At 36.7% G+C, this 25,642-nt stretch overlaps 1 protein-coding gene across 2 annotated transcripts in view; it reads right to left on the bottom strand.

Annotated features, from left to right (window-relative positions):
* Wdr44 (WD repeat domain 44) overlaps positions 1-25,642 on the bottom strand; it is a 92,971-nt gene that overhangs the window by 13,787 nt on the left and 53,542 nt on the right. For both annotated transcript variants that reach the window (XM_004671473.2, XM_045140964.1), the window contains 7 exons: positions 25,033-25,169; positions 24,201-24,284; positions 20,005-20,111; positions 19,096-19,247; positions 15,838-15,976; positions 13,961-14,025; positions 2,961-3,074 (listed from right to left, as the gene is read on the bottom strand). In XM_004671473.2, coding sequence (XP_004671530.1) covers positions 2,961-3,074; positions 13,961-14,025; positions 15,838-15,976; positions 19,096-19,247; positions 20,005-20,111; positions 24,201-24,284; positions 25,033-25,169 — 798 coding nt within the window. The remainder of the gene's footprint in view (positions 1-2,960; positions 3,075-13,960; positions 14,026-15,837; positions 15,977-19,095; positions 19,248-20,004; positions 20,112-24,200; positions 24,285-25,032; positions 25,170-25,642) is intronic.

The following is a 25,642-nucleotide window of genomic DNA, read 5'->3' as shown; positions in this document are numbered from 1 at the left end:
CAGTATTTAATTGTCAGAGGAGGCCTTATTAAGAAGAGGGATTTAAGAAATATAATGAAGGATGAATGTATTTCATTAGGTGGAGTAGACAAAGGCCCTCTATGTGTAGGGATAGAACAGCAGAAATTTGTTCTTTTGCTCTGGCTTGGAGGTGGGAAATTTGTTATGTGATAAGCCCTTAGGGATCATTCCTATATAAGGCAAAGTTCCATTCAAATAACTCACCTAGATCAGTGCTTCTGAAACTATTTTGAGTGTTTGTGTTTTAAACTTCCAATGAGTACTAAATAAGAACTATTAAAAATACAGAAAACAGTTAACACAAAATGAAAATAAAATAAAAGGCATATATATACAAGGCTCATTTTATAATCATTACACAAAAGTAAAAGCTAGGTTTTAAAAGATTAGATTCATTAGGCATAAAATTACTATTAAAGATTGCCATAAACATTTCTAAGAGGCTTATCTTGGATTCTGTGTTTGAGGCAAGTAATGTGTAAATACTAGCTCTGTTAATCTATCCTTGCAATGCTATGAGGAAGCTACTTTTATTATGCTTATTTTGCAGATGAGGATGGTTAAGGAGTTAGGCCCAAAGTCTCATAACTATAGGGGCAAACTAGGGAGCTACAGATCCCAATAGTCTCACTCTAGAGTTTCTATTTTTAACTACATGGTAAAGTGAACAACAGTTATGATTTAAAAAAAAATTATTCATTTAAGTGTGTGTGTATGTGTCAAGATCTCCAGGTTTATTTGAGTGGCAAGGGAATTGAACCCAAGCTAACAAGCTTAGCAAGTAAGTGCCCTTAACCACTGAACCATCTCCCTAGCCCACAACAGATGTTTAGAGTGAATGAAAATATATGGTATCAACAGGTTTATGTACCTTTTCAGTAATGTACTCTTAATCTTTTTGATGTTCAATATTTTTGTTTATTTGTACTTATTTATTTGAGAGCAACAGACAGATAAAGAAAGAGGCAGAGGGAGAGAGAGAGAGAATGGGTGCAGCAGGGCCTCCAGCCACTGCAAACGAACTCCAGATGCATGTGCCACCTTGTGCATCTGGCTTACGTGGGTACTGAGGAATTGAGCCTCGAACCAGGGTCCTTAGGCTTCACAGGCAAGTGTTTATCCACTAAGCCATCTCTCTAGCACTTAATGTTCTTTTTTTTTTTTTTTTTTTTTTGGTTTTTCAAGGTAGGGTCTCACTCTAGCCCAGGCTGATCTAGAATTCACTGTATTCTCACGGTGGCCTTGAACTCACAGCAATCCTCCTACCTCTGCCTCCTGAGTGCTGGGATTAAAGGCGTGCAATACCATGCTCAGATTAATGTTCAATTTTTAATGCAAGTGTGTGTGTGTGAGTGTGCGTATGTATGCACACACATGCATGTGGACAGCAAAGGACAACCTCGAGTGAAACAGTAATGTTGTCCACGTCCTTTGAGACAGGGTCTTTTATTGGCCCTGGAGCTCACTAACTAGACTAGAATAGCTGGCTGATGAGTCCAGGAATTTTCCTGTCTTGTGTTTATCAGCATTGGGATTACAGGTGTGCCCAACATTTTACCTGGGTACTGGAGACTGGATTCTGACCCTCATGCTTACAAGGCAAACACTTCACCAACTCATCTATGTTCCAGTCTGAGTAACATTCTTTTACATATATATATTTTTTGAGACAAAGCCTTACACATATGTAGCCAAGGCTGGCTTCAAATTCACACTCCTGGCCTAAGTAAAGTTGTTTTCACTATTTCTAATATAACGGGGAGTGGTCAGTTCAAAAGGATGACTTCAAGAAAGATTCAGAGCATCAAATGCTACAGAAAGAATGAGTTAACAGTAAAGCTATTAATTTTGATAACAAGGAATTATAATTAATATTATATACCGATTTTTGAAGGCTGTAGTACCAGCTAATTAATCAAACACTACTTGCTGCCTGGAAAGTATTCTTGAGAAAATTAGTTTATATTAGGTATAGGACAGCATCTTCGATGTGAGTAGGCCTCATGCAATTAACTAAGAGCAAGGGACAGTGAATCCTGAATAGGAAATTTGGCAGCAGCATCTGATTTCAGCTTGCAGAGCTTTGTCAAGTTTGCTGCCCCCACAATTACATGAGCCAATCTTTTTAGAGTACAAAAGTGGCCACTAGAGGTTAATAAGGTTAAGGGACTTAGGGGATGAATGAGAGAGGGGTAAAGGTACTAAAATACAGTTCAGTAGGATGAATAATTTCTAGTACGCTACAGCACAGGAAAATGTCTATAATCTACAACAATTTATTATATATTGTATAAAGAACTAAAAATAGCAATCTGAAGGTACCCAATAATGAGACTGAGTAAAGGAAAGGTGGGGATGGTTAATTAAAATCAAATCTAAGAAGGTATGAATAAGTCATATGGAAACCAACTTTTTTGGACAGTAGTGTACTCAGAAGCTATAGATTTTTTTTTTTCAGTGCCAGGGACGGGATACCTTCCAGTGAGTTGTTGGCCAGGGATTTTTTTTTTCAGTGTCAGGGATGGGATACCTTCCAGTGAGTTGTTGGACAGGGAGGTCCCTGAAGCCCCTACTCCCCAATCTATTACAGGACATTGCCAAGGCTCTTGGTTTCCCATCAAAAATATCAAAGGATAACAAATATATTGGTTGATCTTTATATAAACTATTTATTAACATGAACATTTACTTATAAGCCTAAGCTGATGACCCTTTTCTTTTTAACCCAGACTAACTTGTAGCCAAGTTTTACAAAGGACATATGAACATCCAAACACTTACTAATGTGACTATATGTGTGTGTGTATATACACATATACATATATACATATATGTATACATATATATGTATATGCATATATATGTATATATATTAACATTTTTGAATTAATCCTAAGGTTAATTCTATACAGAACTAATGTACAATTCAAATTTCTTACTTTAGACCATGAAAGATCAAGGAGATCAGCAGTATGACCTTTATATTTGCAAAATGGCCGTTGCCGAAATGGTGCATTTTTGTCATCAGGATCTTCCTCAGTTGCACTACATACCTAGTTAGACATAAAGACAAACTTTAAAATTAAGATGTAAAATTAGCAAAGCCAAAAGCCTCCAGATTTTCCCCACTCCACCTGTTCTCTTATCAATCTATAGATGCCCAAGTAAAATCTTGAGTGACCACAAGCAGACTCCCTTTGGTACTGATCTACTACTTTTACCACCTTTCATCTCCTTGCTATAACCAAAATCATTCTTGAAGAAATTGTCCTTTTCTGAGCATGTGTTTTTCTAGAAGTGGGGCCAGCATAAGAGGGTGAGTAATGACTTATCTCTCAGTGATGACTGATCTAGGCACAGACGTGTTACAATTTTTATCAATTGGACAAGCACAGGAGAAACTTACAGAAGTTAGTAGAGTTAAGAGGAAGCTTCTAGAGAGTTTTTTTTTCACTCCTAAAAGCCAAACAGTTAACACTTTCCCCTTTCCTGTGTTTGAACACTGCTGTCTCCATGTGGCACGTCAGACTGTAGCAGCCTTCTTAAGATCACACAAAAGCCCAAGAGAAAACAACAGCTAAGAGTACAGAGCAGAAAAATGGTAGGAATCTATGTTCTTGATGACATTGAGCTGCTTAGTTAATGAACCCTGAAGTAAGTGCCTTATCTCTAGTCTTACTTCTTTATTATCCAAACCATTTGCTGTTGGATTTCTGTTGTTTTCAGTCAAGAGCATAAGGAAAGAGGTTGGTAGAAAATGCCATGCATGTGTGCCAAGCATTTAATTATTATATTTTCTTTTTTTGAGGTAGGGTCTCATTCTAGCTCAGGCTGATCGGGAACTCACTACGTAGTCTCAGGGTAGCCTCAAACTCATGGCAGTCCTCCTACCTCTGCCTACAAAAGGCTGAGAGTAAAGGCATCTGCCACCATGTCTGGCAAGGCATGATTTTTCTTTTTTTGAGACAGGGTCTCACTGTAGCCCAGTCTGTCCTTGAACTCAATGACTTACTACCTATCTCAATTTTCAAAGTGCTGGAGTATAAGTATTAGCCACCATGCCTGGCTTTTTGTATTCATGGTATGAGTGAATACTAGCAACTCTTTGAAGTAGGTATTAACACTATGAAAATGGAAAAATTAACAAAACACTGAACCTCAAAGAAGTTAAAACAACATATTAAAGGTCAGCAACCTGTGAGCCATAAAACCAAAGCGGGAATATTAGTTATTTATAACTGTAAATCCATGTTACTCCCTAGACTGCTTTACAGGAAGCAGCATCAAATATATGGAATATCAAAAATGTTAATGGGGCAACAGAAAGGGACTAGAAAGGAATTTTGAAATCACATGACAAAGGGTTTAAAACATGGACAGTGTAAGGCCACGAAGAGCCATCACATTCTAAAAAGGAAACAGTAACATGATTTAACTGGTGCTTTATAAAGAGGACTCTGGACAATGTCAAAAATGCCTTGTGGACAGAACAAGTGAGTTAGTATGGAGCAAATGGAGACAGGAAGAATAGTCACATTCAAATAAGAATGAAGAGGGCTTGATCTAGGACAATATCTAGGGAATAAGTTAAAGCTAACACTGTTATTTGTCTACAACATGATTTTGGATAGAACCTAGGGCCTTATGCATTCTAGTCAAGTTTTCTTAATCTGGAGCTACATGTCCAGCCCTCTCCAGAACTTGAGTTTATGTAAACATCTTCAGATCTTGCAGGCAGACCAGCAATACAGAGCTCTAGACCAAACACTTCTAATACTAGGTAACTAGAACTTCTTCCTCTAATTTTGCTGCCAGAATAGTGACCACTGCTGAAAGACATGAGTTAGCAGTCTTGTCCTATTACATAAAGCCAACTTCTTGTCTAATAATTAACTTTTTGTTAACTCTTTAGTAATTTTCCCTAGAAGAAATCTAAAACTTTTTTTTTTTAATGTGTGTGTGTTTGAGAGAGAGAAATTAGTACACCAGGGCTTACAGTCACTGCAACCAAACACCAGATACGTGCACCACCTTGTGTGCATGTACCTTTTGTGCTTGTGTCACCTTATGTGTCTTGGCTTACATGGGATCTGAAGAGTCGAACATGGGTCCTTAGTCTAGTGCCTTAACTGATAAGTCAGCTCTCCAGCCTGACTATTCTTTTGAAACATCCATTTTCTTTTTCCTGTACTCTTTGAAAAATATTTTATTATAAAGTAATATATGATTAGTATATTATTTAAAGATGTTTTGTATATATTCAGATGTATGCAGATACATCAGTATGATGATGTGTGTACATATGTGCATGTGGAGGTCAGGGGACATTCACAGATGTAATTCCTCAGGTGATGTTATTTTGAAATGGATTTCTCACTGCCCTGGAACTTGCCAAGGAGGCTAGTGAGAACCACGTATCTGCATATCTCCTTCTCACCAGTGCAATATTCCCAGCTGTTTTACATGGATTCTGAGAGATTGAACTCAAGTCCTTATGCTTGCAAGCCTGTCTGCCCAGCCCCTACTTTTAAAATATTTTAAAATTGTTTTAATATAAACTAATACATAATCAGTGTAAATAATTCAAGCAAGTGTCTTTAACTGCTGGACCATCTGTCTAGCTCAAGTGTACATAATTCAGGAAATATAGAAAGTGGAAAAGCTGAACTAAATATCACATTCATAATCTGAAAAGATTTTTGACCACCTTTAAATTCATTTTTAAAAACATTTAAATTTTTATTTTACATATAATTTTGTCAACTGTTAGCTTCTAATAAAAACATGACTATGAAAATTCTTTTTAAATGTATCATTGGGTATATCTAATTATTTCCTTGTGATAAATTATTAAAAGTAGAATTAGTAAGTAACATATTATATATTTTCTATGTGTATATACACATACAACAATTGGAGCATGAAAACTTGGATGGAGGGAAGAAGAAAGAGAAAGATTACCTCTATTAAACATTTTATATATGTGTGTGTGTGTGTGTGTATAATTTTTCATGATAGTATCATGGAAACATAATATTATAATGAATGCAATGTATCTCCCCTACATTAACAATTATATAAACATTTTAGCCATCTTGTTTTATCATCTTTCTTTTGCTGGAGCATTTAAAGAAAGATGTAGCTATTATTTTAATAAATATATAAATATGTATCTCTAACTTATAAACCTTCTTTTAACTATAAAAATATCATTTGTATCTAGTATTAAATCTATTTAAAATACAGGTTGAATCTCCCTTTTCCAAAATGATAATTGGTACCAGAGGGAATTCTGGATTTCATATTTGTCCAGTATTTTGAAATACATGCATAACAGAAACATTGTTAGATTATCTTGGGGGGAACCATGCTTATACACAAAGTTCATGTTTCACGAGTGCCTAACATACATGGCCAGTGATTATATAATTACCAATACACATGCACACACACTAATGATTTAGCATGGGAGACTGAACCTAGAGGTTCTGAGCTCTACCTTCAGTCCTCTGGTACTTTTTTAAATTTTAACTTTAATTTTAATTTTAGAGAGAGACAGAGACAGAGGGAGAGAGAGAGTGAACTGCTGTGCCAGGGCCTCAGCCACCGAAATCGAACTCCAGATTTTTTTACGCCATCTACTGGGCATGTGACCTTACACTTTGCCTCACCTTTGTGTGTCTGGCTAACATGGGATCTTGAGAATAGAATATGAGTCCTTAGGCTTTGCAGGCAAGCATATTAACCACTAAGCCATCTCTCCAGCCATCCCTGGTATTAACTTTAATTAATTAATTTATTTATTTGAGGGGGGAGGTAGAGAGAGAGAGAATGGGTGCACCAGAGCCTCCAAAAATTGCAAAAGAACTCCAGGCATGTGAGTCACCTTGTGCATCTGGCTTACATGAGTCCTGGGGAATCAAACCTGGGTCCATTGGCTTTGCCTACAACTGCTAAGCCATCTCTCCACCCCTCTCCCCGTATTTATTTAATCTTGTACATGAGTAAAGGTCTCATGGTGTGGAATTTTCCACATGTGGTGTCACAGTGGTGCTCAAAGTATGTTGGATTTCAGAGCATTTTATATTTCAGATTAAGTATATTCAAACTGTCTCCTGGTTACCTAAAAATATCTTTTTAAATTTAGATGGTTATGCCAAAGTCCTTATTCATAGTTCTGTGACGTCATTGCTCCTTCTTACCGTACACTAGTTCCAACTACCCAGGTCTTCAAAACTCCTGCCTTAAAAACATATGTTGTACTCTCTTCCAGACATAAAGAAGATCACTTCCTCACCTCCCTCAGATTTTACTCAGATTACATCTCTTGATGAAGTTTTGTTTGCCCACCTTATTTACATCTGGCTAGTCAATTTTCTCAGCATCATATTCCTCCATACCAACTATTACTTTCTGGTAATAGACATGCAAAATAATGAAACTATACTCTTACGCTATTGACAAAAATCAACTCAAAATGGATTAAAAACTTAACTGAAGTGATTACACTGAAAAACTCCTGGGAAAACAAGGAAAATCTTGACATTGGTCTTGGCAATGACTTTTTGGATATACTGTGAAAAGCACAGACCATAAAAGCAAATGGAAACTTATGAGGTTGCAATGGTCCTTATTCACATTCTTGTGCTATATTTCAGTAACCAGCTGTCAAAAGCCTTAAAATTGTTTTCATAAAATTTTCAAAAGAGAAAGACAATATTCATATACTTTTACTATAATGTATTGCTACAACTGCCCTGTTTAATTATTAGACACTGTTCTTACCTCTTATTATGTTAAAATTCATAAGTTAAACTTTATCATGTTTGCATATAGAAAAAAAAAAACATGGCATATGTAAGGTTTTATAATACCCATGATTTCAGGTATCCACAAGGGGTTTCACACTATATCTTCCATGGATAAATAAGGCTACTGTATACTAAACTAAAAACCTTTCTGCACAAAAAGTAAACAACCAACTTAAATGAAAAGGCAACTATAGAATGGGAGAAAAAATGTGTAAACCAATATCTCATAAAGGTTAATACCTAAAATATATAAGGAACACAATTAAACAGTTAAATGCTAAATTAAAAACCATACCAAGCCGGGTGTAGTGGCGCACACCTTTAATCCCAGCACTTGGGAGGTAGTGGTGGGAGGATCCCAGTGAGTTCAAGGCCACTCTGAGACTACATGGTGAATTCCAGGTCAGCCTGGGCTAGAGCAAGACCCTACCTCGAAAAACCAAAAACCAAAACCAAAACCAAAAAAAACCCAAATAATTACATACTGTCAAAGGAGGACTGGGGAGATGGCTCAGCAAGTATAAGTGTTTTCTGTGCAAACATGAGGACCTGAGTGCAATTACAAGTATTCATGTTAAAAGTAGGGCACAACAATACATGTTTGTAGACCCAGTGCTGGGGGGCATGGAAACAGGAGAATCACTGGGGCTTTCTGGTCAGCCAGTATGAGCAAAAATTGGCAGCAACAAGTTCACTTAGATACTCTGTCTTAAGGAAATAAAGTGGAAGAGTGATAGAGGACAGTCTTCATTCTTCTCTGACTTCTGCACGTGTGTGCATGGAACATGCACATCTAAACACACATATTCATAAGCCAGACACACAAACACACCACAGTTTTTAGTTTTTAAAAAATTAATAATTGTTAAAAGAGATGAGGATGTAGTTCAGCATATACAAGGTCCTGGGTTCAATTGTTGGCATTGTAAAATAAAAACAAAAGGTTGGAAGAACTAACAGACATTTCTCCAAAGACATACAAATTGTTAGCAGGTATACAAAAAGGCATTGAACATCATTAATCACCAGGGTGATATGATTTATAGCACTTCAAATTAAAGATACAATGACACATCTCATGACTGTTAGAATGGCTGTTATAAAAATAGCAAGTGTTGGCAAGGATATAGAAAAAAAGATACTTGCTGGGCATGGTGGCACACGCCTTTAATCCCAGCACTTGGGAGGCAGAGGTAGGAGGATTGCCGTGAGTTCAAGGCCACCCTGAGACTACAGAGTTAATTCCAGGTCAGCCGGGACCAGAGTGAGACCCTACCTCGAAAAACAAAAAAAAAAAAAAAAAAAAAGAAAAAAGATACTTCATATACTATTGGTAGGAATGTAAGTTTGTGTAGCCACAATGACAAGCAGTAAGGAGATTCTTTAAAATTATATATATATATATATGTGTGTATATATATATATATATATAAAATTTTATATAATATATATAATTTAATATATATATATGGAGAGAGAGAGATAGCTTGGCAATTAAGGTGCTGGCTGTGAAGCCTAAGGACCCAGGTTTGATTCCCCAGTACCCACATAAAAAAAAAAAAAGCCAGATGCACAAGGTGGCTACAGAATGAGTTCCTGGTCAGTCTGAGCTAGAATGAGACTCTGCCTAGAATAAGCCAAAATAAATAAAACCTAAAAAATAGAATTACTATCTGATCAGGAAATCCCACTGTTTGATATATATCCAAAGGAACGAAAGTCCTGATTTCAAGAGATACCTATACTTTTGTGACTGTAGCACACTAAGCACGCACCTCTTTATTTCTTACATTTTCTGAGCAGCTACTTTTGGAAATTAACAAAACACCATTAAAATCTGAATACTAGGCATGGGAACAATACCAGTAAGTTGTTGAGTGACCTTGAATATATCACTGTCTGATCAACTGTATGAGAGGTACTTTCTATTATATTTTCTTAATTAATTAATTTATTTATTTGACAGCAACAGACACAGAGAGAAAGACAGATAGAGGGAGGGAGAGAGAATGGGCGCACCAGGGCTTCCAGCCTCTGCAAACGAACTCCAGACGCGTGCGCCCCCTTGTGCATCTGGCTAACGTGGGACCTGGGGAACCGATCCTCGAACCGGGGTCCTTAGGCTTCACAGGCAAGCGCTTAACCGCTAAGCCATCTCTCCAGCCCACTATTCTATTTTGCACAGATGACAAGAAAACAGGAGTGAGAAAGTCCTTCAAAAGAGATAAGATTATCACTATCATTAAAGACATGAAATGCATGCATGAGAACAAAAATCCCCATTGCGCTTACTGTGCTCTATTGCACCTAGAGCTAGCAGGGCTGGAGTGATGACTCAGTGATTAAAGGCACTTGCTTGTAAAGCCTGATGGTCCAGGGTTTGATTCCCTAATACCCACGTAGAGCCAGATGCATAAAGTGGTGCATGTATCTAGAGTTTGTTTGCAGTGGCAGGAGGCACTGGTGTATCCATAACCTCTCTCTCCCTTTTTCATTCTCTCTGTCTCTACTTGCAAATAAGTAAATAAATAAAAAAATTACAAAGTAGGGCTGGGGCTGGAGAGATGGCTTTGTGGGTAATTAAGCACTTGCCTGTGAAGCCTAAGGACCCCAGTTTGAGGCTCGATTCCCCAGGTACCACATAAGTCAGATGAATAAGGAAGCATGCAGCTAGAGTTCGTTTGCAGTGGTTGGGGGCCCTGGTGCACCCGTTCTCTATCTGCTTCCCTCTCTCTGTGTCTGTTGCTCTCAAATAAATAAATAAATAAATAAAAATGAACAACAACAACAACAAAGTAGGGCTGGATAGATGGGTTAGTAGTTAAATGCTTGCCTACAAAGCCAAAGGACCCAGGTTTGATTTCCCAGGACCCATGTAAGCCAGATGCACAAGGTGGCACATGCATCTAGAGTTCATTTGCAGTGGCAAAATGCCCTGGAGCTCCCATTCTATTTGTCTCTCTCTCCTACTCTCTGCCTCTTTCAAATAAGCAAATAAAAATAAAATACTTAAAAACTAATAACAATTTAAAAGTAATTCCAGATATCAAACCCCAGTAATATGATATAGAAGCTTCTTTTAATGTTACCCAATTAGTATGAGAGAAGTCAAAGTAATTCCAATAACCTTTTCCTGAAAACAACTGATAAGATTTACTAAAATATTTCAGAAGAGAAAAATCACAGTATTCCAGGAAAGATCATTAATTTTTCTGTGAAAAGAGTGCTCATTTTAAAAGTGTTTTATTCAGTTAAGACTGTAATTATGAGGCTGGGAAGATGACTCAGTGGATAAGAACTCTTGTGCTTAGTATGAAGACTTGAGCTTGAACTCAAGCACCAATAAAAAGTCAGGCATGGTCATACATGCCTGTAACCTCAGCATTGAGTGGGGGCAGAGATGAGAGGAGAGCTGGAGCTGCCTGGAAGCTCCAGGTTCAGGAAGAGATCTTGTCATAAGGAAAAATGGTAGAAAAGCAATAGAGGACCCCTGAAAGCCTTCTCTGGCCTCTGTCTGTGTGCACACAGGTCATATGCATCAGCACACATGTGCCTGTAACACACACACATACGGTCTGTAATCATATGTAAGGATTTGGAAGGAATTAGGTGGAAGTAGTTAAGAATCTATAAAAAGACCGGGTACACACACACGCACACACACATACACACACACACACTGTCTGTAATCATATGTAAGGATTTGGAAGGAATTAGGTAGAGGTAGTTAAGAATCTATAAAAAGGCCGGGGGTGATGGCACACACCTTTAATCCCTGCCCTTGGGAGGCAGAGGTAGGAGGATTGCTGTGAGTTCAAGGTCACCCTGAGACTACATAGTGAATTCCAGGTCAGCCTGGGCTAGAATGAGACCCTACCTTGAAAAATAAAACAAAACGAAAAAAAAAAATCTATGAAAAGAGGGGGGCGTACTGGGGAAATGGCTAAGTGGGTAAAAGTGCATGATGCACAAGCATTAGGGCCTGAGACTGAGTTCAATTTCCTAGCATGCACATAAAAATCTGGGTATAAACCCACTTCTATTGGGGAGCAGAGACCAAAGGATCTCTGGGGTTCACTCAACCAGTTTGACTAAAACGTAGCAGGTCCAGGTTAAGCTAGATGTTCTGTCTCAATAAAATGAATGGAAGAATAGTCAAGGATGCCTAACATTCTCTTCAGCCCCCAGAATGGGTGTGCACAGGACATGTGCATCTGCACACACACCACCACCACATTTATATCCTACTACACACAAAAAAATCTATAAGGATGTGGTTTTAATTAGGTGTCCCTCATAAACTCATGTGTTCTGAATGCTTAGTCCCCAGCTAATAGCAAGGACCTTTGCTGAAGGAGGTATATCACTGGAGTATACCCTAAGGTTTATGAACCCTCAATTTGCCAGTGTTAGTTGGCACACTCTCCTGCTGATGCTGTTCTCCTGACGTTAGCCTGGAGGTGATGTCCAGCCTCTGCTCATGCCATCCTTTCTCCTGCCATCATGGAACTTCCCCTGCAGTCTGTAATTCAAAATAACCCCTTTCTTCACATATGCTGCAGTTGGTCATGTGCTTGGTGCTAGCAATGAGAAGGTAACTTCAACAGTAAGTAAGATTGCTCAAGTAAGCATAATATAAGGTGGAATAATAGTCTGCTTTAATAACAATCAATACCTGGAAATTTTACAGTAAATAAGGAAACCCTTTTCCCTAAAATAGTTAAAATTTTCATCATTGAATTAGTCAGTAAAGATTGTATGGAGGAAGTAGACCATAAAGAATAGTCAAAATGGCCTCTTCCCCATAACTGATAGCTACCCCCCCCCACAATCCCCATGGGAATAACCAGCATCCCCAATGAGGAGGGTCCCTTGGGGGGGCAGGGATGAGGGTAATGGTGGTACTAACGTGCTGTTTACATAATGAGTATGTCCATAACTAGTAAAAAAAAAAAAAAAGAATAGTCAAAATGGAAATAAGGAGACTGGAGGCATTCCATTAAGGGCAATACTAGGAATAAAAGCACAGAGGCAGGAACTCAACCCTAGTTGCAGGCCTACTTACAGTCACCATGGAGTAAGATGCCATGAACTAGCCAAAAGGCTAGGTAAGTAAACAAACTGACAAGGTAGATGTGTTAAATAATATACAAGTACATATATTATCAGAACACACATAAGGAATAATTTTGCCTGCTGGATTCAGAGAACTGTAAAGAGAAGGTAAGATATTTAAACTCAATCTGTGAAAAAAGGAGAACAGAGAAGGCACTCAATCAAGGCTAAGTAAACATCAAGATATCATTGTCAAACAGTTTATGATACAGACCTAGAAGCTGGGCATAGTGGTGCATGTCTGTAATTCCAGCATTCAGGAGGCAGAGGTAGGAGGATCCTTGTGAGTTTGAGGCCAGCCTGAACTACAAAGCGAGTTCCAGGTTAGCCTGGGACAGAAGGAAACTCAAAAAAAAGAAAACAAAAAAAAAAAAAAAACAGATCTATATCCAGCATGGCAAGTAGGTAGATAGGCATTAGGGAATTAGAACTGAGCTAGGAGGGCAAATTTAGGCAATATTAAGAAGGATCTTTTCCGGGAGCTTTGGTAAGAAGCCACCAAAAAATTTAAATAACAAACTGCCACAGGGCTGGTGAGTGATTTAAAGCACTTGCTTGCAAACCTGCTGGCCTAGATTCAATTCACCAGTACCCATGTAAAGATGAATGAACAAAGTGGCACATGTGTCTTGAGTTCATTTGCATTGGAAAAAGGCCCTGACACATTCATTTCTCTCTCTTCTCCCAAATAAATAAATCAAAAAAAATAAAGTAAGTAAAATGGCATAATAATTATCTTTTAAAATGTCTAGCACAGATTTAAGGAAGGTAATTATATTTTATTTGAATATATAAATAAAATATAGGTTTGTATTTAGAGTAATCACTATCTGACAGCCTCTAAATATCAACAATTTTCACTTAGCAATATTAATAGAAGAAACTCTTGTTTCTAATGCAACATCTTAATTTCAATTAAATGCCTCAACACAACTGTGATTTCTAAACTAAGGTATTTTAGGGCAAATCAATCATAGAACTTTACAACAGCCATCATAAAATAATGAACGTACCCCTGTATCTGTGTCAGATTTTGATGAACTTAGACTTTCCTGAGATGGTGATGGTGATACACGTCCTAAAAACAGCATAATTTTTAAAAAAGCATATATGTAAACAACCCACCTACCCACCAAACATTCTGAAATAACAGAGTACCCCATTAACAGTTGTAAAATATAATATTCTGGAAAGAAACATTTTTCTAAACATGTTAAGTGTAACTCCTCAAGCACTCAAATCTTTGTCTTTGTCATTTTAAATAATATTTAATAACTGATCTAACTGGTTCCCTAAAGTAGTAAACAAAATACTGCTAAAGCCTCAGTACTTATACTGAATGCATCCTTACTCATTACAATAAACATAAGAGGAACAATAATGGGCCCAAAAAAAGTATGGGACGAGGTTTTGTCTCAGGGTCCACTGAAACAGTCTTTCTGTTCTAGGTAGGGCAAGAAAGTAGGTAATAAACAAAACTGGAAGTATTGTTCAATAAATGCAGCTGAACTTCTTGTCAAACACATCACCATGGTTAAGTATGTATATAATATAGTGTGAAGAAATTCAAAGAATTTTCGAAAAAAGAAAGGATTACTAAGCCTGGTAGCAACGGCCTGTAATCTCATGAAGGTGAGGCAGGAGTCTCACAAGTTCAAAGCCTGCCTGGACTACAGAGTAGTTCAAGGCCAGCCTCAGCAATGTAATGATACCCTGGCTTAGGATGAAAAGTGAAAACAAATGGGGGGTAGAGGGGTGGCTTGGAACATAGCTCAGTGGTAGAGCATTTGCTTAGCATGTATCTTTAGGACCCACCCAATGAAAAACCAAACCCAACCAAATCGAAAGCACAGGATCTAGCTTATCAGTTGAATGCATTTCTATAGATATAAAATTACTGCATTGACTACACTTTATATTTTCACAGATGGTCACCTGTATTTCCCTTTCTCCTATCCTGTCATGCTATCAGCCTTGGAGAACTGGGAAGAGGGTGATTTGCAGAACCAATTATAGAGTTATTATAAGAAAAAAATTAAAGTCCTTTTTTATATGAATTCCTCATGCTTTCTGAACTCACCACAAGATAAAAATAGTTTACAAAGTATAATCCCTGTTTTCCTTGCAAATGGAATATTCTGAGGCTTTTGTTTTCCACTTGACATTTCCCCCCATTATCTCTTGACATACTGACAAATTTAATTTACTTCCTTTGGCTATTAATCACGTAAGTGTGTCTTCTTATTCTTTTTCTAGTTTAATTAGACCTTTTATTTTAACCAAGGACAGGACTCAAGGTTACCAAGGGAAGCCAAATAATTTCTAAGTGGCTGATGAAATTACACATGACACTCTAGAAGGGATAAATAAAAAAGTGAGATACTTTTTTCTACTGGGTTTAGAGGCATTTTGTGGTTGCTTTCTATTTATTTATTTGTTTGTTTATTCATTTATTATTTATGACAGGATCTTGCTACGAAACTCAGGTTGGCCTTGAACTCTGGATCTTCCTGCTTCAGCTCTCCAAGTGCTAAGATTCTAAGTGCATGACACAATGCCATGTACATTTGGGGTATTGCAGTAAGTAGTGGTTACTACAACTGACTAGCCAATTAAGGAGATTAGTACAGTTAAGTCTTCCTTACTAGATTCTGGAGCTTCTTGAAGTTTGGAATATTTTCACAGACTTTAAAAACTAAGTATCACTAAACTGCAAATAGAAAAATTGAAATGCTCTAAACTTTGGAAATTTTTGAACATTCTGCCAGTTTGGAAAATCTCAGATTATATAGCATTATGGATTTTGAAATTTTGGATTGGAGATGCTTAATCTATATTTCACCTAAAATAGTAATAGATTTATTTCTGTTTTTAAATATTTAAAAAATACCTTCAGTGTTGTATTTCATTCGCATATTATTGAAATAGTCAAAAGCATTTTTTAAAGCCCATATTCTCACTACATTATCTTGTCCAGCGGAGGCCAGTAATCGGCCACAGTGTGAAAATTTCATGGTCCAAACAGCTCCCTGTGAAAACAGAAAATACAAAGTTATTTCCTTAGATTTAGACACATTATCTTAAGCCAAAATTTAAAATTATATGTACTAAGGATAATGTTCACTTTACTACTACTACTACTACTACTCATGGCCAAAACTCCAATGGGTGCTAACAGTACCACAGAGCGAAACTTTCAGAAGAAGAGCTTGATAGGATGGTTGTCTATAATGTAAGCTAATTTGTTTAAGATCCCAAAACACGTTCATATATTATAGTTTGTGTGCAGTATTTGGGGTGTGTGTGTGTGTGTGTGTGTGTGTGTGTAGATGCACATGCCCCATGTGCACTTGTCTGAGGCCAGAGAGTATATCAAATGTCCTTCTCTATTGATCCTTCTGTCTTCTCCATCAGCACTGGAGTTACACAGCTACACTTGCTTTTACTTTTGTGCTGGGGATTGGATTCTGTCTTCATGCATACACAGCAAGTGCTCTTACCCATTGAGCTCCAAAATAATAGTTCTCAAGCAGCCACAAATCTTAAACACAAAAGCATAAATCCCAGCTTGGGAATCCCAGTATCCTAGCTGAACATGTAAAGGGAAGGTAAAGTTTTCACATGGCAATAATATCTCCTAAGCAGGGTGGAGGAAGAACAATGCCCATCTTAGCCATGACCCTTATTGCATGAAACTCTTAGAATCAGAATGGTATGGTCTTATCCTGACTTTCTCTCTAGCAACAAGGCCCTATAGTATATGAATAGTTTCTCTATATACTAGAATGAGTGGGAAAGTGTATGTGTGAGTTGGGACCTTTCCTTACTATGGAAAGGCAAAATCTTATTATAGCAGATATTATTATATTAGTTGTATTATATTATCATAACACATCATTCAAGTATATTATAAATATCCAGATTTTCTTAAGTAATTTTATTTCTACAAATTTCAAGTATAGTATCAAGTATTATCATTTGGCTCCCACCACAATGGAATTCTACTTAACTAGGAAATAATGACAGACTCAATACAGTGAAAGAAAATTCAACACGTTCCTTAGTGGAGTTACTGTAATCAACTCAATACATTTTACATATATGTTATAAGCACAAAAATTTAAATTTCAGTGCAGCTACTACCTTATGTTTATAAATACCTTTCTAGTTAAGCCACTTTTATTGTTCAAGGGAGCATCATTCATTCATCCAGTTCTTAGTTTTTTAATATTTCATTTTATTTATTTGTTTGTTTGACAGAGAAAGGGGGGAAGAGAGAGAGAGAGAGAGGAAGAGAGGGAGAGAGAGAGAGAATAGGCACAACAGAGCTTCCAGTCACTGCAAATGGACTCCAGACACATGCACCCCCTTGTGCATCTGGCTAACTGAGGTCCTTTGGCTTTGCAAGCCAACACCTTAACCACTAAGCCATTTCTCCAGCCTCCAGTTTTTAGTTTTATTGCTACCTTCCCTATGTTTCTAAGTTTTCAGAGGCTATCTTTAATATAGTCTGTATACGTTCATCTGTGTTACCACATTTGATTTTTTTTTTTCTTTGCAGTGGTAGGGATCAAACCCAGGGTCTCACATACACTATGGAAGCACTCTATCTTTAAGCCATATCCTCAGCCTGGTAGATTGAATTTTATGAGAATACAAATCTCTACCTTCTCCTTGTAGTTGCCTCACTGTAGAAAATATATTGGGCTTCTGTAGAAAATATAGTGAAATTTTTGCTCTAGTGGAGATTGAAACTAGGGACTCGCATATGCTATGCAAATCTGTATCACTGAGCTACATCACTGGCCCTGAAATGTTTGTTTAAATCACTTAAAATATACTAGGGAACATCTAAAATATTTTTTTTTGGGGGGGGGTTCGAGGTAGGGTCATACTGTAGCTCAGGCTGACCTGTAATTCACTATGTAGTCTCAGGTTGGCCTCAAACTCACAGCGGTCCACCTACCTCTGCCTCCCAAGTGCTGGGATTAAAGGCGTGTGCCACCACGCCCAGCATCTAAATAATTTTTCATATATTTATTTATTTATTTGACAGAGAGAGAAAGAGACAGACAGACACACACACACACACACACACACACACACACACACACACACAGAGAGAGAGAGAGAGAGAGAGAGAAAGAGAGGGAGAGAGAGAGAGGGAGGGAGAGGGAGAGAATGGATGTGCCAGGGCCTCCAGCAATTGTAAATGAACTCCAAACGCTTGTGTATCTGGCTAACGTGGGGCCTGAAGATTTGAACCTGGGTCCTTTGGCTTTGAGAACAAATGCCTTAACCGCTAAGCCATCCCTCAAGCCCTAAAACATTTTTTAAAATATACTTTATTTATTTATTTGAGAGAGAGAGAGAGAGAGAGAGAGAGAGAGAGAGAGAGAGAGAGAGAGAGAGAGGGGGGGGGAGAACAGGTGCGCCAGGGCTTCCAGTCAGTGCAAACAAACTCTAGACACACATGGCCCCTGTGTTTCTGGCTTACGTGGGTCCTGGGGAATTAAACTTGGATCCTTTGGCTTTGCAGGCAAATGCTTTGCCTGCTAAGCCATCTCTCCAGCCAATCTAAAATATTTTTGAAAGAGAGATCACTGTATAATTTAAATGCATTAAAATTTGCCCCTTGCATGGTGGCGCATGCCTTTAATCCCAGCACTCAGGAGGCAGAGGTAGGAGTATCACCATGACTTCGAGGCCACCCTGAGACTACATAGTGAATTCCAAGTCAGCCTGGACTAGAGTGAGACCCTACCTCGAAAAACAACAAAAACAAAACCTGCCCCTTAATTCAGCATAGCTTTTTAAGTTTTGTTATTCAAAACCACACCTTTATTTATTTATTTGGAGACAGGGTCTCACTTTATAGCGAGAGGCTGCCTGGAACTCATAATCTTCTTGCCTCAAGCCATGAAATGAAGTGATTAATCTGGCACGAATCCAGACTAAAACCTTACTTTTTGGGCAATAATTCAGAGCTAGACTCTACATTATCTCTTCATTAAAACATATCAATGTAAATTCACTGTTCTTAAATCAAGCTAGTAAAAGAACATATAAAAGTAAAAGTAGTTTAGTAGAAATCAAAGACTATTTTCTCAACAAATACTGAGTCCTGAAATTTGAAAAAGTTGCTTACCATATGCTCACCACTAAGATCTTGTACTACTTTGATCTGATCAAAATCATAAGGTCCCTTGAAACCATGAGCTGCTTTGAATTTCACTGGTCTTGTATATGGCATTCCTTCATCATCACTTGATGAAGGATCATCTTGATCCATGTGAAACACTAAAGAGAAAAGCAACAGAAATCATTACTAGCTAAGATACATATAGCTGTTCTATTTTAAAATTTACTGCTTATCAAGAAGACACAAAATGCAAAAGCAAAATACATCTCCTATCATGTAACATATTGGTTAAGAACATGGGATCTGGTGCCAAAGTTCCTGGGTTCAAATCCAGCTGTTATTATATCTGTGGCCACAGAGAAATCACTTAACCTTTCAATGCCTATCAGTTTTCTCATCTATAAGATGGGGATAATGATGGTACTCACTTCATGGAATTTTTATGTCATTAAATTAATTAAATTAATTAAATTAATTAAATTAAAGAGATAAAAGTATTTAGAACAGTACCTGAAAGAGCACAGTACTATACAAGTGTTAATTAAATAAAACAAATGAGTATAATAATGGTAAAGGCACAGGAAGCTAAGATCTGTACAGATTTAGAAAATTTACGTAATTTAGAAAACCTTTATAAGAGCTAAACAAAACTAATGAAATTAATTCTTCCAGGTTGTCACAATAATGAAATGTTATACAAATTCATATTTAAGAATATTCATTTATTTTTCTTCCTATTCATAAAATTGAGTCACTTATGATTAATTGAAATACTAAGATGTTAATTGAAATACTAAGATGTTAGCTATAATGATTTATGATACTTAATAAAATATATTGCTTCTTATAAATGGCAAGCTAATAGATAATTAAACACAATTGAATATTTAGTTGATAAGTTCTCATTTTACTGACCTTCACCTCTTACACTTTTAACCTTATTTATAGCACGTTCACCGTATTCTTCAGCAAGATGCTTTGCTCTCTTTACTGATTTTCCAAGGAACTTCTTTAGTTGAGTCCTTAAAAAGTACATTAAAAACTTATTACAATTTGTGAAAATTTAATGATCCATAATTTAATGGGTTATGACTAATTATAATATTTTATATTGAATAAATTTTGAGTTTGCAAATACCTTGTTTTATGGAATAAACATAACCAAGTTCATATACTAAAAAGAAAATATATACTGTTTCTCCCAATTAACAGTATCATATATTCTAAAGCATCAGTTTTCAAGGGTGAACAATAATTGATTATCAGCACCAGTTAGCAGATGTGGAGTGTTTAAGCAGACATATGGACCCCATCCCCAGATAATCTGATTTTTAAAGCCTGGGTAAAGCCAATAAATAGGCAATAAATATTTGGAGAATACTGCTTTATAAAGATTCCCTTAAAAAGATTTTTACCAGATGGGTGTGATGGCATACAACTTTAATCCCAGAACTAGGGAGGCAGAGGTAGGAGGATCGCTGTGAGTTTGAGGCTGCTCTGAGACTACATAGTAAATTCCAGGTCAGCCTGAGCTAGACTGAAACTCTACCTCCAAGAAAAACATTTACCAGCAAAAAATGATAAAAGAAAGAGAGAGAGAGAGAAAGATAAAGTTTTTCATCTACAAAATAGACTATGTTGGTAGGCTAAGATGGTTGCCTGTGCCTTCTCTTTCAGTTTGGGTATTTGCATGTGATAAAATTAGGGTTATACTTTCCCAATTGATATTCCCAAACACACAGTAACAGAAGTATCCAATGAAATATTCCATAAATAGAATTTTAGCTTTTCAATCATCTAGGTCCTAAATTACATATATTAAGATACAAGAGTGGGGGAAGGGAGGGAATTACTATGGAATATTGTTTAAAATCATGGAAGTTGTCAATAAAAATAAATAAAAATTAGCCGGGTGTGGTGGCGCACGCCTTTAATCCCAGCACTCGGGAGGCAGAGGTAGGTGGATCGCTGTGAGTTCAAGGCCACCCTGAGACTATATAGTGAGTTCCAGGTCAGCCTGGACTAATGTGAGACCCCACCTTGAAAAACCAAAAAGTAAAAAAATTTAAAAAAAATAAATAAAAATTAAAAATAAATAAAAAAACTGCAACTAACAAAAAAGATACAAGAAATGAAAGAGTATACATGAGAATTGAGAACAAACAATTTACAAATTGGGAATAAACTTCTATTTATGGGAGCTGATGCTATTAAGGATAACATAAAATTTGTTAGGTTATATAACACTGGCTCAGTTTTTACAGCAATCATTACAAATATAGTTACATTTATCTGCATAATTATATTCAGTGTCTGTATGTTTACATTTAACAGGAGGCCCTATAAAGGTGAGAGTATAATTGTATCTCTAGCATCTAATTTCCATGTGTGGTTCATAGAAAGATTGCAATATTTTATCATTTGTACTAATATGAAGATCTTGATGATCATATGATCATGATGTATTAGTTTTTTAATAATATAAAGGAAACTGACAGGCTAAAGACAGTGAAATCCCACTCTGTGAGGAAAATAATCTAGGGTTGTGGACTGTGGACATAGCTAAAAGGCAGAGTGCATTTAGTCCCTAGGTTTAATTCCTCAGCACTGTAAAAAAAATATGAAAAGACTACACCACACTACTGTACTGTTTATTTATAGGAGTAAGATTATAAGAAACTCTCATTTCTATTTTATTTACTTATTTTATCACTTATAAAATTCAGAAAACACAGAAGATAAACTATTTTTGTACTGCTGGGGATTGAACCCAGGGTCTTATACATGCTAGGCAAAACTTAACACTGAGATATGTCCTTATCACTAAACAAATGAGTTTTAAAATCAACATAAGATCTTTAAAAAAATTTTTTTGAGGTAGTCTCATTCTAGCTCAGGCTGACCTGGAATTCACTCTGTAGTCTCAGGGTGGCCTCAAACTCACAGCGATCCTCCTACCTCTGCTTCCCCAGTGCTGGGATTAAAGAGGTGCACCACCACAACCAGCTTAAGGTCTTTAAAACTTTGTGTGCAAATGTATGTTTGCATAGGTATGGGCACACGTGTGTGTGGAGGAGGACACAGGATGATGTCAGGTATCTTCCTTGATTGCTCTTCCCCTTACTTATTGATACAGGATCTCTCACTTAAACCCAGAACTTACTGATTCAGCTAATAAAGCTATGCACCTTGCCCTGGGCATTACCTGTTTTTGTCTCCTAAATGTTGGGATTACAGGCACAGTACAACATCACTCAGTTTTTATGTGGGTGCTGGTTATATGAACTCACATGGTCACACTTATGCTGCAAGCACTTTACCAACTGAGCCATTTACCCAGGCCTAAAGAAACACTAATAATTTATGATGAGAATATTTCTAGAATATAGAATGTTGTGCCTTCTTAAATGACACTTAATGTTGAGTGGGTTTCTTGAAGAATAGGGACATTCTTACTATTTGGTACTATTCATAAAAAAGGATGCAGTCAGGGGCTGGAAAGATGGCTTAGCGGTTGAACACTTGCCTGTGAAGCCTAAGGACACTGGTTTGAGGCTCGGTTCCCCAGGACCCACGTTAGCCAGATGCACAAGGGGGTGCACGCGTCTGGAGTTCGTTTGCAGTGGCTGGAAACCCTGGCGTGCCCATTCTCTCTCTCTCTCTGTGTCTCTTTCTCTCTTTCTCTCTCTTTCTGTCACTCTCAAATAAATAAATAAGAATGAACAAAAAAAAAATTTAAAAAATAGGATGTAGTCAGGCCCAACTAATGATTATCTCTCAGACTGCAATGTGCCTAGTAATGGTTCAGGGAAGTTAAGAACCACATCTCTTCTGGCCATAAGCTGCTGCCTTATCAGTTTACCCCATCATTCAGCATAGTATCTTCATGTTTTGTATGTCATGGCATGGGAAAATTACTGTAAGAGCTACTTTACAGAGTGCTATGTTATATATGTGTCCTTTTCATCATTTTCTGATTACTATACTATAACCAGAATTATTACCTGAAATTATTATGTGTCAATTTAACTTGTCACTGTCATATTTTCTATTTTACTAGATGCTCAGACACAAGATGATCAGATTTTAAAATGACATAATCATCATGAATAATGGCTTTGAATAAACCTGAAAAACTTTTCTCTTAGAAAAATTAACTTTCTTTGGGCATGATGGTACATGCCTGTAATCTCAATACTCAGGAGGTGGAAGCAGGAGGTTGTGAACTCAAGGACAGCCTGGGCTACACAGCAAGTCCAAGCCAGCTTGAACCATGTACTGAGCTATTACGTAGTAAGACTTTGTCCAAAAACAAAACAGAAAATAAATGAGTTTTAGGGCATGGATTATGTGATAGCTCTCATAGATATGCAACTGTTTACTGAACAATTCCTTATTCTTATAGTTGCCAATGCTAGCCTGCCAAGTTTCAAATATCTGAGGTGTTAACATACATATATTTTGGGCATATCTTTTCTAAACATCCTTAATGCTTCCTCTAATATACACTGGAGAAAAATGAACTCAAGAGGGGTAATTGGTCTGGAGAGATGGTTCAGCAGTTAAAGTGCTTGCCTGGGAAGCCTAAATACCCAGGTTCAATTCCCTAGTACCCACATAAGTCAGATGCACCAGTTGGTGCCTGTGTCTGGAGTTTGATTGCAATGGCTACAGGCCCTGGTATACCCATTCTCTGTCTTAAATAAATAAATAAAATATTAAAACATGAAAAAAAAATTCTATATCAAAGCAGCTTTGAACCTACCAAATAGACACCATGCATAAAACCTACACTCTTAAACTGAGAAAAGTTATAAATAAATAAGATTCTATCACTGAAGTTAAATGGTGGAAGATATGTCCAAAAATACTGTGATTGACGGATGTGGAAAAGGCACCTAATTGGCAACATAATAATATTGGGATGTTGGTAATAACAAGGAAATAATATTATGTTAGAAGATTTGGAAGAACCTTAGTAGAGAAATTCATGTCTCCTATTCAAAGGGCTTGTTTTATTGTGATGAAAAAAATCAGGTCATGTACAATGTGGCAGTTCTCAGATTTTTTCTAATGTTTAAAAAGAAGACAAGAGATGTAATGTAACTCACGTTTTCTGTTTTAACCTTCCACCATCAGCATCTGTTGATTGAGACTGTAACTTCTCTTCATCATCAGACTGTGCTGCATCATTACTACAAGAAGGGGAAGTCATTTTAAAAGAAACCATTTCTCTTATAATTCTCAAAAAAATCCCTCTTATATTTTACTACCTAGTCAAATAATCAGAGTAAGACAAAATATGTTGATAAACTTTAATTTAGGAAGACACTGAGAATTATTAAATGGCTTCAAAGAATCTCAGAGCAAGATACAATATTCAAAATCTAAGTGAATATAATTTAGTAGCTTATTAAAAAGCTACTACAAATAAGGATTTCTGCTGAGCCAAACGTGGTACACAGAAACAATAAAATAACATGTAAAGATCTCTTCCCTGGTTCTTCAGATATGTAGAATATATTACATTTGATAAAAGCTATTTTCTAGAAATTATTCTTCTAAACTACATACATCTCACACTAAAATCAATCACTTCACTGTCAAGCCATTGTCTGATTAAAAAACAGTACAAATGCTTAACCAAATTTACAGTCCATAAAGCATGGTTTCAAAACACTAAACTTTTCCTACCACATGGCTTTTTAGTTCCCATGTTTTTACATTGTCACTAGTATAAATCCTTTTAAAGGGACTCTAAATAATATAGAATTTAATATTTATAGCTTTCTCTCTCAAGTAACTATTATATGACTAGAAGAGAAAACAAAGTTAAAGAATACATACACTAGCTAACGTTAACAAATAAGGACTGTCATAGATCATAAACATAGAAAGCATCACTCTGAAATACTGTAAGGGATAAATAACATTAGGTCATACCTTACATATTCCTTTGTCCTTCTCATGATGTGTAGAGTAAGAGGATTAATACCTGTTGGTAACTTCTCTTCAGCAAGACTTAAAGGTATTTCTTCTCCAGTATCCAGGTTCTTAATCATTACACTGGCTAAAATTTCCTGGGAATAGAAATTACCGAGATGATTTACAATGCAATTATCTTTTTACAAATATTTTATTTATTTATAATGTGAGGAGAGAGAATATGGATGTACCAGGGCCTCCTAACACTGCAAATGAACTCCAGATTCTTGTACCACTTTGTGCATCTGTCCTTACCTGGGTACTGGGGAGTCAAACTTGATCCATAAGGCTTTGCAAACAAGTACCTTTAACTGCTGAGCCATCTCCCTAGCCCCCTAATTATCTTTTTGAGTCTGCAAACTTTAAAAGTTTAAAAAGTTAAAGATTTTCTAGATACTAATGTATATAATATTGAACATTTTTATTGAGATATATTTCTCATACCACAAAATACACTCATGTAAAGCATATGATTCAATGGCTTATAGCAGATTAATAGAATGATGTAACCATTGCCATAAAATTATGACATTTGATTACTCAAAAGAACACCTCAAACTCACTAGGC

This window comes from Jaculus jaculus, chromosome X (genome assembly GCF_020740685.1).
Source record: "Jaculus jaculus isolate mJacJac1 chromosome X, mJacJac1.mat.Y.cur, whole genome shotgun sequence".
NCBI lineage: Eukaryota > Metazoa > Chordata > Mammalia > Rodentia > Dipodidae > Jaculus > Jaculus jaculus.
Note: the sequence above shows the minus strand (reverse complement) of the source record. Positions and strands in the feature narration are given on the sequence as shown.